This window comes from Pleurodeles waltl, chromosome 11 (assembly GCF_031143425.1).
Source record: "Pleurodeles waltl isolate 20211129_DDA chromosome 11, aPleWal1.hap1.20221129, whole genome shotgun sequence".
Lineage (NCBI taxonomy): Eukaryota > Metazoa > Chordata > Amphibia > Caudata > Salamandridae > Pleurodeles > Pleurodeles waltl.
In genome coordinates this window covers 592,196,353-592,209,513 of record NC_090450.1, presented here as the reverse complement: position 1 = coordinate 592,209,513, position 13,161 = coordinate 592,196,353, and the positions used below count along the sequence as shown (strand labels likewise).

General features: G+C 41.5%; 1 protein-coding gene across 2 annotated transcripts in view; it reads right to left on the bottom strand.

The window, feature by feature from the left end:
• Positions 1–13,161, bottom strand: part of ADD2 (adducin 2) — a 309,265-nt gene that overhangs the window by 68,083 nt on the left and 228,021 nt on the right. For both annotated transcript variants that reach the window (XM_069214100.1, XM_069214101.1), the window contains exon 11: positions 1,577–1,696. In XM_069214100.1, coding sequence (XP_069070201.1) covers positions 1,577–1,696 — 120 coding nt within the window. The remainder of the gene's footprint in view (positions 1–1,576; positions 1,697–13,161) is intronic.

Below are 13,161 nucleotides of genomic sequence, written 5' to 3'. Positions count from 1 at the left end.
AGGCCTTAATACTTGAAATAATCTTGAATACATCGGGTTTCGATTCACAAAGATAAATGTACATGTGTAGATTTACTCACATGCCAGGTCATTCTCTGGAGTAACTTTAATACTTTTGAGTATTTACCATTTGGAGTGTATAAGTACACCTAAGTGTAGACTTACACATCCTCAGCCCCTGAATCCAGGGGAATGTAGCCACATCTCTGAGTGTGAAGTTACTACTAATATTTTTTCCTACATAGGTGCATGTCTCCACCACTAGGGTGGCGATCTCCCTATGGTAAAGAATAGAAAAATGTAAAAATGTTTATTAACCTTTAGTATAATTTAGTAAAAATATTTTAATATTAAACAAAAATGTAAAATAATTTTCTACATTTTTTAAACCTATAACACATATATTGTTCAGTACTATTATCTTTAGTTATTAAAATGTAATACATGTAAATATATGTAATTAATGTATATTTATTTAAAGATATATTTTGGGAAGCATTCCCACCTAAAGTGACGTTTATTTTCATTGAATATTTATTCAAAATAATTAAAAGGCATACAATTAATTCAAATTCATTTAAAAAAAATGACAAGCATAATAAAAGTTAGATTTATTTAAAAGTTTTAAAAAGCTTATTTACAAAATTTTGAATAAATATTTTGTCAAATTGTGCATATATTTTGTAAACATTCAAGAATGTAACACAATTTCCTGTGAGGTTTTGTTTTAAATCTCTGCATTCACTAATTTCTATGGAAGGGTGTTGCAGTGGTCATGTGTGATCCTGGATTTAAGGCCTGAGCTGGATTACATTTACTACTGTTTCAGGACCTTTTTGGCTGTGGGAGTTTTAAAAGTGCAACAGGATTCCTCTTTTGTGGGTGGGTGTCTATCCCTCTCTAAACCCCTCCTTAGCCATTCATAACCCACTCCTTACTCCTCCTTAAAGCCTGCTCATTTAGTAGTAAGTATTCTGGATTGTCCAGCCAAAACCCTATCCAATCTACATTTACTATTTAATTATAGGGTTACACATGTGGAGACCTCTTCAATTGAGTGGTGATCTCTCCACAGAAAAGATAGGAGAGGCAGCAGTCTCTGCATATAGGTTTATGAATATCAATTTGTGGTACGTGAGCAGTACCCTAGCAGTGCTAGTAAATATATTACAGAGTGTAGTTTGTGAATAGGTCTCCAAAATGTTTGCATTGTAGCCTACTCTTAAGCTATAGTATATTTCCTTTTCAGACAATTCCTTTTTCTAAAAGTATCACATTTGTTGTGTTACGGCATAAAATGGGTGCACCTTTCACTGTCACATCACCCATTTTAAAAGCTATTATTATTTAGACTACTGTTTAGGGAACATTTGCACTGTTCATGCTTTGATATATCAGACTGATCAGTGCAGAAATTTCCCTGGAAAGATAAGGAAAGCAAGATGGTTTGCAGTAATTCAAACCAAGTAAAATATCTATTCCAGTATCTTGTTTTTTTATTGCTCTATAAATCACTCTTATACTTCTGGAGGCACCAGGAATCATTTTAACATAATATGGCTGATTGTCAACATACCTTGTTTCTGGTCTCCAAAACTTCACGTGGGTCAGTGAAGAGAGGCACAAATTGGTTTGGATTTTCTGTCCGAATTGCTGATCCACTGCTGGCCTTTGCCATCTCATCCGCCTTCATCCACTGCCAAAATGTGAACCACAACAGTTTAGACCTCTTGATGAGCAAAGCGTGCTGCATTTATTTTAAGACGATCTTTAAGGAAGAACAATTTTTTCTTCAGTATTTCTTACTAGAGGCATTTGTTTTTTTTACACAGAATACCCAATTTAAGTCACTAACACACAACCAAAGGAGAACAAGGATTGGCAAAACAAATAGGTCTCGCCTCTGCAAGAGCTTTTGGCTTACGCATGTGTTTTAGCCATGAGGTACACCAGTGTAGCTGCTTTTCAACATGGCTAAAACTTAGTGCCATGGAGTGTGGTGGAGTGAGGTAGAGAGGGGTAGAATGGAGTGGGTTTGGATTGGGGTAGATTGGAGATCAGGGTAGAAGGGGGTCAACTGGAGTGGGGGCGATTGAGGTTGGGGAGTTGGGTAAATTGGAATGGGGTAAATTAGGGTGGTTTGGGGTGGATGGAGTAGAGTGGGGTGAAGTGGGGTAGATTTGGGTGGAATGGGGTAGATTGGAGTGGGGTAGGTAGGAGTAAGGTAGATCAAGGTAGAGTGAAGGTGGGGGATATATTGGAGTTGATTTGAGTGGAGTGTGGTAGATTGGAGTGTAGTGGGGTAGACTAGGTGGATTGTAGTAGGCTAGATTGGAATGGAGTGAGGGTAGATTTGGGTAGTTTGGAGTGGGTAAATTAGGGTAGATTGGAGTGGAGTTGGGTAGATTGGGGTGGTTTAAAAAGAACTGGGGTAGATTGAGGTGGAGTGTGGTACATTGGGTTTGAGTGGAGTGGGATATATTGCAGAAGAATGGAGTGGTGTGGGGTAGATTGAGGAAGAGTGCGGTGGGTTGGGCTAGAGTGGAGTGAGGTAGGTTGGAGTGGGGTAGAGCAGAGCAACATAGATTGGAGTGTAGTGGTATGGACTGGAACAGAGTGAGGTAGATGCAAGTGGGCTAGGTAAGAGTGGGGTAGAGTGGAGTGGGGTAGATTCGATTTGAGCTGGATAGAGTGGTGTGGGATACATTGGAGTGGGGTACATTGGGTTAGCATGGGAAAGATTGGAATGGAGTGATGTAGATTGGGGTGGGGTAGATTCGAGTGGAGTGGATTGAGATGGGGTAAATTGGACTAGGGTAATTTGGGGTGAAGTAGGGTGGAGTTTATTGGAGTGGGTTAAAGTGGGGTGAAGATGGTTAGATTGGATTGGAGTGGGGGAGATTTGAGTGGTGTGTGGTAGATTGGATTGGGTAGATCAGGTACAGTAGGCTGGAGTGTAGTAGCTTGTGGTTGAGTAGAGTGGGGCAGATTAGGTGGATTGGTGTGAGGGTAGACTGGAGTGGAGTTGGATAGATTGGGGTGGAGTGGAGATTGGAGTGAAGGGAGATAGATTAGGGAAGAGTGGAGTGGGGTAGATTAGAATGGAGTGTGCTACATTGGGTGGATCAGAGTAGTGTAGATTGGAATGGAGTAGGGTAAACTAGAGTAGGTTGGGATAAGTTGGAGTGGGGTATAATGGAATGGTGTGCAGTAGTTTGGACTGGATTGGTGTAGATTAGAGTGGAGTTGGGTGGATTGGAGGGGAGTAGAGTGGGGTGGGGTAGAGTGGGGTGAGGTAGAGTGAGGGGGTAGAGTGGAATGGGTTAAATTAGAGTGGAGAGGAGTTGGATGGAGTACAGTGGATTTTAGAGTGGAGTGGGGGTAAACTGGAATGGGTGGGGTACATTGGACTGGGATGGAGTGGAGTGGGGAAGGCTGAAGTGGAGTCAGATAGATTGTAATGGAGTAGACAGGAGTATTTTCGAGTGGAGTCATGTAGATTGGAGTAGAGAAGGGTGGAGTGGGTTGGAATGGGGTACATTGGAGTGGGGTGGATTGAGATAGACTGGGATGGGGTGGAGTGGAGTAGACTGAGGTAGATTGAGAAGAGTGGGGTACATTTAAGTGAAATATAGTAGCTTTTGGGTGGAGAAGGGTAGACTGGAGTGGGGGGGTGCTGAATGGGTTAGACTGAGTTGAGTGTGGAAGCTTGGAAAGGAGTTGGGTAGATTGAGATGGAGTGGGATGGATTGAGGTAGACTGTAGTACAGTTAGGTAGATTGGAGTTGGGTAGACTGGAGTGGTGTGGGCTAGATAGGATCGTAGAGAAGGGGGTAGATTGGAATGGGGTAGATTAAAGTAGAGTGGGTAGATTGGGCTGTGGGGGGTAGATTGGGATGGAGTAGATTGGAGTGGGGTAGATTTGGTGGAAAGGGGTAGATTAGAGTGGATTCAATTGTAGCGAAGTGGAGTGGGTAGATTTGAGTGGAGTGGTGTATTTTGGAGTGGAGTGAGGTGAGGTAGACTGGAATGAAGTGAGGTAATTGGTGTGGAGTGGGTGGGTGTAGTGTGGAGAGGCATAAAGTGGAGGGATGTGTTGTGTCGTGGAGTGTCATAGAATGGAGTGGAAAGGCATGGAGTGGTGTAGTGTAGACAATTCATGGTGTGGTAGCGCACTGTCATTACAGACAAAATATTTTCAATTGAAATGACCATCACATTTGCTCTGAAATACAGTTTTATTGTGCACAAATGATAAAGTGTGGAAATGTAATTTTGATTGTAATCAAATATTTATTGACCCCATACATGTTTTTCTGAAACATCAGCACAGTTACTTTTTGTGTGTGCTCGAATATAAAATCCTACAACCTCTCACATAGACACTCAGCAGGCTTGTCACATACATTTTCTCACTTTGAAATCAGAGAAAGAAAAGTAAACAGTAAATACCAAGCTCCCTCGAAAGTCAGAGCCTGCGACATCTGACCTCTGTTTTTGAATGCACAGCACATGTGACAACATAAGAACAAGATATAAATGACTGTTTACAGAAAGCAAATTGGTATAGGAATACAGCAAACAAGGTTTGGACAATGGGAGGGACAACCTGAAGCTGGGCAGCTTAACACAAATGAAGGCAGAAAACAGAAAGCCAGAAACCGTGAGCTACAGACCACAAAGCCTATAGTCAGCAATAGGCACAATGCATTCCCAAGGAAGCTTTCGGAATGCTACAAGAAGTCGTAAGCAACCCAGACAGCTAGCTACACTTGTGAAATAAATTAATGGCATGGAACTAGCTAAGAAAAGCTGTACTTCACAATATCAGAATTTCATTGGAGCAAAGCAAAGCCATTGTTATTAATCTCAATAGAGAGAAGGGACTTGGCACTATATGAAGGGATAGATTGTAAAGTAAGGTGGCGTTTAGAATGAATTAAAAGGAGCTACAAGGAAAACACATTGGACTAAATGAAGGTTTTGTAGTTGAAACTGAGAAGGCCTGGTGATGGCTGGAATTCTTTAATACAGAAAGTAAGACAGGGAATTTTGTTGCTTTAAAGAAACAAAATTGTCCAATGGTTGCTCTGACTGCAATTCTGAGAACCTCTCTCAAACACATGAGGCTTGTAGGTGAAAACAAATTTGAGACTGACTCAAAAGAAGGACGACTGGACCAGCTCCTTGAACCCAGAACCATCACTGGCAGCCTGTACTGAGCTACAGGGATGTAACAAACTCCAGAGACCTTCCCTACATCTGCCCAGCCTCATTGGACCTGCCTGTGACCTGCTGCTGGCTTCTGCTGGAGTCCTGATCCCCAAGAAGTGCCCCCCAGGTCTTAGGACTTTGGCTGGCATAAGAGAGTACTCCTCCCCTGAACGGCAGCCTCATTAGAACCCGAAGCAACTTAATGCAGGACCTCACATCTCTGCCCTTGCAGCTCCTCCTCAAAATTGACATAGCGCAATGCCACACTCAGCATCAAGAACTTAAGGAACAATTCTCAGTAGGACTAACCTGGTCCCTGTATCCGACCCACACTCCATTGCGGTTGGCCTGAACTTATGAGTTTGTTCTGGTCTGCCACGACCAGATAACCATGGTTGGCGCTTTGTGCCTTTAGGCACTATACTTACCTTAAACATTTGAAATTGCATATCTACAGTTCTACTAATTGTATATTACTTAAGTTTGGTTTAAAATAATTTAATAAATATTTCTCAATTGGTGTGGAATTTTTCTTAGGTTGTGTTTTCACTTTATTGCTGTCTGCATTTTGCATACATTCTTTAAACATTGCCTCTAATTTCGACCTGGCTGTGTGCCAAACTACCAAAAGTTAAGAAGAGGTTTATATGGTGACTGTGGTTCACCCTGACAAGTATTGTGGCTGTTACTTGAAAAGGGCTCCCACACCCTCTACCAAAAACTCAATTTCTCACAGAAAGGAGGTGATATTAAACGTTGCTAATCCTGGAATACCTTGGCACACAGTATGCTTAGATTTCATCAGGCACATGAATGACTTTAGAAATCATTTGAAGTTTGACTTGGTGATAGTTGATGTTCATTCCAAATGGCTAATTGTGAAGTTCATGAAAGAAGTAACTACCTCAGCCACTATTCATAACCGTGAGTTAATCTTGCTTCAGAAGGTGTACCATCTGTACTTATAACTGAAAATGGAACCCAACTCAAGTCTGGTAAGATGATTACATTTCTGAAGTCCTGTGGTATTAAACATAGTTTAAGCTCACTTTGCAACTCACAACCCAATGGTATTGTAGAGCGAGCCAACAAATTAGTCAAGGGCACCATTCATATAATGTTTGCCAATAACTGCGATGTTGATAAAATTGTTGCAGATATGGTGTGAAGTTGCAGATATGGTATAGACATACCACACCCTGATGAATAGTGACACCCAAAGGTTGCCATTTGAACTGATGTGTGGACGTCTTCCAGGAGCAAAGTTGGCTCCAGCATGGCTGAAGGATTAGCTTTCAAATAAAGGCAGTGGAACTATGAGGTCTGGCAGAGTGGAGCATGATAAACACAGAGTGAGACACTGCCTTAAAATCAGATCAGGACGTATAAAGGTGGTTTGTCCAAATTAAGGATCCTTTCAAGATTAAATATGTGTATCAGTTCTCTATTGTCCTGGAGAACAGTGAGCAATGGAACTGCAGGAATGGTGCATTGTTTCAGAAAGGAGGATTGTGTATGGAGAGTCAGGAAGGGGTTCAACTATTATGTTGATGAAGGATGATGAGTTGCATTGAGTAAATTGTGTCTGGTTGGGTTCCTCAACTGAGACAGAAGGTGTATAGTGCAGCTAATGACCTCAGAGTATCAAGCCATTGAGAACAGTGCCACTTTGGGGAGCTCAGTTGAACAGCCAAGTCTTGAGTCCTTTCCTGAATTCGAGAACATAGGATGTGGTCCATAGTTGAAGGGGGAGGTCATTGCAGGATCTTGCTGTGAGGGAGGAGATGGAGTGTCCTACACTGTTGCTTTGGCGGATGCAGAGCTATCTGCGAGAGAGAGCAAAGCGGAGCGCATGTGTCTGGAGGGTTGGTGGAAGTTCAGGCAGTGGTTGATGTATACTGGTCCTTGATTGTGAAGGGCTTTATAGGTATGAATCGGCATCTTTAATCAACATTTCTAGTGAATAGGTAGCCAGTGAAGCTTCTTGAGATGGGGGTGTTGTTAGTCCATTTGTGGAGGTCAGGGCTGAATGAACCTTGCAGCTCATTTCTGATTAGTCTGTAGTCTCTTCAGAAAGTGTGTGGTAGTTCCTATGTAGAGTGCGTTGATGTAGTCCGACCAGCTGGTGACTTGGGCATGCAAGATAGTTTGTCTGGTGTTGATGGGGAGCCATTTGAAGATCTTACTGAGCATAGGAAGAGTGGGGAAGAAGGCAGAGGGGACCGTGTTTATCTATTTTTTCATAGTAAGCTTGCTGTCAAGAATGATGTCAAGTTTGCAATCATGGTCCATCAGAGTGGGTGAGTTCCTAGTTCAGAAGGCCACCATGAGTTGTACCACTAGCGGGTGCTGATCCCGAAGATCAGCACGTCTGTGTTGAGTTTTAGTCAGTTGTTTTTCGTCCAGTCGGCAATGCCCACCATGCACGTGCAGAAGCTGGCCCTTGCGGTGGAGTGGTCTTCTGAAAGAGAGAGGATGAGCTGGGTGTTGCATGCATAGGATAACTTGTTTACTCCACGATGTTCTCCAACCGGATCATGTACATGTTGAACAGCGTAGGACTGAGGGTCGAGCCTTGAGGGATGCCCTAGATGATGTTTTTGAAGTGGCTGTCATGGGCGCCGTTCTGTTAATGTTGTGGTGGACAAACAAGACCGTTGAGGGATTGCAGATCTCCTTTGTACCTTCATGACTATGTTAGAAGCATTTATATCTCTTTTGAATTTTTTTGATTATTTTTGAACTTTCTGTGTCTAAATGGAGGGAAGGGTATGTATTGTATTAAACATGCTCATGATGTTCAGATTGATTGTTATTGTTCCAATCTATGTTGTTGTTAACATTCCATATGGTGTCTGTTGATTCCTGGCTGCCTAGGGATGACAACGCTCTAATTGTGTCTTCAATAAATCTATTTTCTGCTTCCAACTGTTATAAAACTGTGGACTCCTTCAGTGCTTAGCACTTTAACATTCTCATTCCTAGAGTCTTGTCAGAAAGTATAAGAAGGTCTTGGTCCTGGTTGATTGTCAAACACATAACGATGTTGTTCAAGAATGCAGGGAATATAAGTTGTCGTGGGAAATCATGTAAAAAGTAGGTTGTTCACAGCCTATCAAGACATAGTGAATTTCACTCTGTGGAATGATGCTCAGTATAATTTGGTATGTCAACCTGTTGATTTCAGGTGTCAAGTGCAGACTATGAAGAAGGATTCCACCTCATGAACCCTATTGTGTCTAATTTGAAAAATAGATGAGAAGGAAAACACCTACTTATGTTGCTAAGGGTAAATGCCTAAATCTTGAATGGCAAAGTTGACCTTAAAAACATTTATCAGCACTGGACGAATAGCAGGGACTAGCACTGGAACCAAACCTGTCACACATTTAGTAATGGCGCTCAACAAGTCTGAGCCACCATTTCCCACAGTCCATTTTGGTTTGAATGTGCAAATCTCAAACACTGCCTCTTAGCAGGGACATCATGACATTAATCATTATGTGGTGTATGAAAATGTAAATGTGTTCTTTCATTGTACAACTTGATGTTTTTACATACTCTTGTAGAGTCTCCCAACATTTCTCCACAAAACTGAACAGTGCTACAATCAAAAGTATTCAGTAAAATCTTGTAATAGCGTAAATGTCAGCATTGTGTCTTTTTCTTAATCCTAGGTGTAGGGACCACTAGAGTAAATAATTCAAGTGATTAGGTTGCGTATCTACACAGCAAAACTTTCTGAAGACCCTATTATATTAAATTATATTTTATTTGTGAAAGGAGCTTGTTTTTGCTCTCTTTGTAAACATATGTTTGCAATAATAATTGCCACTGATTTACATATCTGAGCTCTATAGCTCTATGCGTGCATTTATGATCAGCTTCTTGATGCACATAGCCATGGCTGCAGCACCTGGATATCTTATACTGCCACACATAGAGGAAGAACTGTAGAGGGAACATTTCCTGTAACCCAGACCATCTAGGTACCTCACTGCCTCTTTCCCCTTTCCTCCTCTCAGTCTCGGAAAACAGAGGATTTGACCCAACTGCTGCAGTCACTATTGGATATGACTTAAACACACAATAGAAATCATGGATCATAACAGAGGACCCACAGAACAGATAAATATAACCACGACTAGCTGTAACCATAAACCAGACTGAGATCCTTGCTTGGAAATATCTTTTATGTTATTTAGATCTTTGGTGCTCATGTTATGGATTGAGCCTACTCTGCGTTCTAACGTATTGCCAGATAAAATGACAAAGGCATACGAAAAACATGATTTGCTCCAAATCAAACACAATTTGGTAAAGTAGAAAAGCAAGACTGCACTGCAGGACTGTTTGTTTTTAAGGTCCATACTTTTCCACTTAACCACATTTAGTGGGTGGACTTTGATGCTGGACACCATCTCTCCTAAGAGGCAAAATCCAATGTGTATTGAATTCCAGTTTTGTTTTTATTAAACACTAACTACCAGCATTTAGATCGAGTCTATGTACTCCATATCTTTGAAAAAAACTGAAGCAGAGGAATATGGTCAAAAAGCGATTGCTCAAGAGCACACAATTTGTTCACATGTGGAGGTGGGATTGTAAACCATGCTTTCTTTTTCCACAATTCTCATACTGATTCCATCACCACAACTGGAATGGGCGTAATTCTGATAGCTGTATTCAGGACCCTGCCAGGTTTTTAACCCAACATGCACTACCAACGTTGTAAAGCCAGAAATAGTTATCAAGTTTCCTAGTGCCATGGCTAAAACTGTACCATTGAACAACACATAACAGTAGTATTTAATTTGTGTTACTTTGTTACTCTGCCCACTTCAGTGAATGTCCAACCACGTCGGGGTACTGCCAAGGAATTGTATCGCACTCTCTATTCTAATAGAGCCTGTTTGTAAGTGCTCCCAATTTTGTACATAAGAAAGCCAAAGCAGAAAAAAGAATTTGAGGCCTAAGATACTATTTCATTCCAAGTTAATTATGAAAAGACTCATAATTTGGCATTAGAGAGCACAGAATTCTTACTCCAAAGGCACAGCAACTTGAATACAGTAATACTACTGAATAAACTGAACGTTTGTCTGCATGTCCTATTGACTAAATACCTAATTTAAATGGAGGAGAATGGAATAAAACCTCTAAAATGACTCATATCAAGCTTCAATTCATCAAGGGGATCAGTGTCATCAGTGTTTAGTCTATCGTAGCTCCCAAAACTAAGCCTACACCTCACTATCATAACCAATACCCCTTTCCCTTGAACGGCCTGAATTTAAAAAAAACTCCATTTACTATATAGTAGTGCAACGCAGCAACCAAAGTAACTGCACTAGTGGGACAGAATAACACAGAGCCATATTTGCTAAATATATACTGCTGCAGTGTGTGTGTGTGTGTGTGTGTGTGTGTGTGCGCGCACGCTTAGGTTTTGTACTGTAAGGCTACCCTCCCAGTTCAAAACCCTATGTCTAAATAAACCACCAACCCTTTCACCAATTGGATGTGTGCTGTAAATTGCAGCACACATGCAATGCGTTAAATGTAAGGAGAAATAAAAAGATTTCTCCAACTTTATGCCTGCCTCAGTGAGGCATTATTTTTTTATATTGCAATCATTTTTATTGAGATTTAACAATTTGTTTTAGTAGTTAAACAGGGCATAGAAAACCCTGCCTTCCCATTGGAGGCGTTATTGTTTGAAATAAAGCCCAATGTAACAAGTTAGTAGCTAGGGCTTCTTGTTAAAAACCATTGGTGGCCGAGTAACACCTCTGACCCAAAGCAGTGCAAAGTGCTATTCGTTCAAAAAAGGGCACTTTTTTTCAGTACAGAGTAAATAGTCCATCAAGACTTAGTACCACCTTGCTGGGGTGCTACATTTTAATAGTTCAGTCCCTAAGATTTTTTTAGAAGTAATTCCTCATTAATAACGAGGGTAAGCCCTCTAGTTATGTCCTAGTATGGGGAATGGATAAGTTACTATTTGACTCAGCCAGGATGTCCTTAATACATTCTGAGCTTTGGTAGGGGGTTATAAGCGTTTCCTGTAACACAAACAATTTGCATCAGAATGCTTAAAGGCCTCTTTTATAAGTCTTGCCTTATGAGATTTACATAACCATTAACATTCCAGTACAAGATCCATTATTTATTCCCAATCACTATTGCATATATTTAAAATGAACAGCTGTTGATTGTGATACAGGAAGGTATTGTCTCCCTTCTACTCCTTCACCTACCCTGTTCTGCAACTACTTCCATCCCCTCTCATCCAACCCCAGTATTGGTTATGACCGTTGTCATCCTCCTGCCCCACTTCTTTCTCAATCACATGCATCACTTCTCCAACCAGCTGATGATGTTTGGCCCCTAATCGTTCTCTGAACCACTTGCACCACCTATCTCACTCTCCACTGGCTATCTATTTTACTTCTGCATTCCTGCATGCATGTAGCCCTGCTTCAACTATCCCTTAACCTTATATGAACTAAAGGTATTCCTACCGCCATTATAAAAATATATCTGAAGGCCTAGTAAGCAAAAGGATTCTCTACCTCAGAGCATATTCTAAAAGATACTGTCCTCTTTTGCCATCGGGATGCTAATGTGCAAGGGCCTTACTTCCACCAAAGCCTTTTAAAGTAGAGTTAATGTAGTGCTGCTATTTCCTTTTGTACATAGCATTTGTTGTAAGTTAAGTGGCCCTTTCATATATTTTTCTTCTGTGTCATGCCATTTCTCTACAGAAGGGTGCATACAACCTGAATCAATGCCTACTAAAATAATCCAGAACTAGACAATGCAGGGGACTATAGGAAATATGCCCATCTCCTTTCCACAGACCATTGATGGAGTAAAAGATCACATTTCATTTTAAGCCTGGGCCCATAAGAAGGGCAAGAGAGTAAAGTAACCCCTCTCTCCGATCCAACTAGTAGAGCCAGCCTGTTCAAACCATGCATATCCAGGTAGGAAACAGGATAAAAAGGCAAGCATGAAAAATGTGAGAGCAGCAGAACCATGTTTTAGAGGAGATTAGGTCATCCACATCATAAAAACAACAAAGCAGACATTTTAAGCATCTGATTTGAGGTACTAAGAGAAAAGAACCTTAGGTTATTATAACAGAGGAACACAAACAAAGTGATTACTATGATAATGTAGATTGGGAATTGTTGGAAAATGGGTTATTGGTAAGGGCAGGTAGGTACCTACACCTAGCAACAAGCCACTAACCTCCACCTAGGTACAGTTAGGTCTCAGTAAATTAATCCCAGCTCAACCCTTGGTAGCTTGGCAACGAGCGTCAAGGCTTAACTTAGGAGACAGTGTGTAAAGCATTCAAATATCACAACACAGTAATTAAATAAAACACAGGAAACAGTTTAAAAATCCAAAACCAATTTATAAAAATAGATTATATTTTTATCTTTAAAATGACACAAAAACGAATAAAATCGGATAAAGGGAACCGGAGATATGAATTTTTAAAGAATTATTATTTTTCTAGCGCTTAGAAACAAAAAGCGCCAATCGGGTCATCTGGTTGCACCTCGACCGGGGCAAAGTCAAAGTTTCAGGCCGACCGCGATGGAGCCCTGCTCGGCTACAAGTCGCGGGAGGCCTCGGTTAAAAAGTTACCTTCTGACTTAGAGGGTCATTCTGACCCTGGCGGCCGGTGGCCGCCAGGGCCACCGACCACGGGAGCACCGCCGACAGGCTGGCGGTGCTCCAATGAGCATTCTGACCGCGGCGGTTCAGCCGCGGTCAGAAGCGGAAAGTCAGCGGTCTCCCGCTGACTTTCCGCTGCTCATTGGAATCCTCCATGGCTGCGGAGCGCGCTCCGCAGCCATGAGGATTCTGACCCCCCCTACCGCCATCCAGTTCATGGCGGGAAAGCCGCCATGAACAGGATGGCGGTAGGGG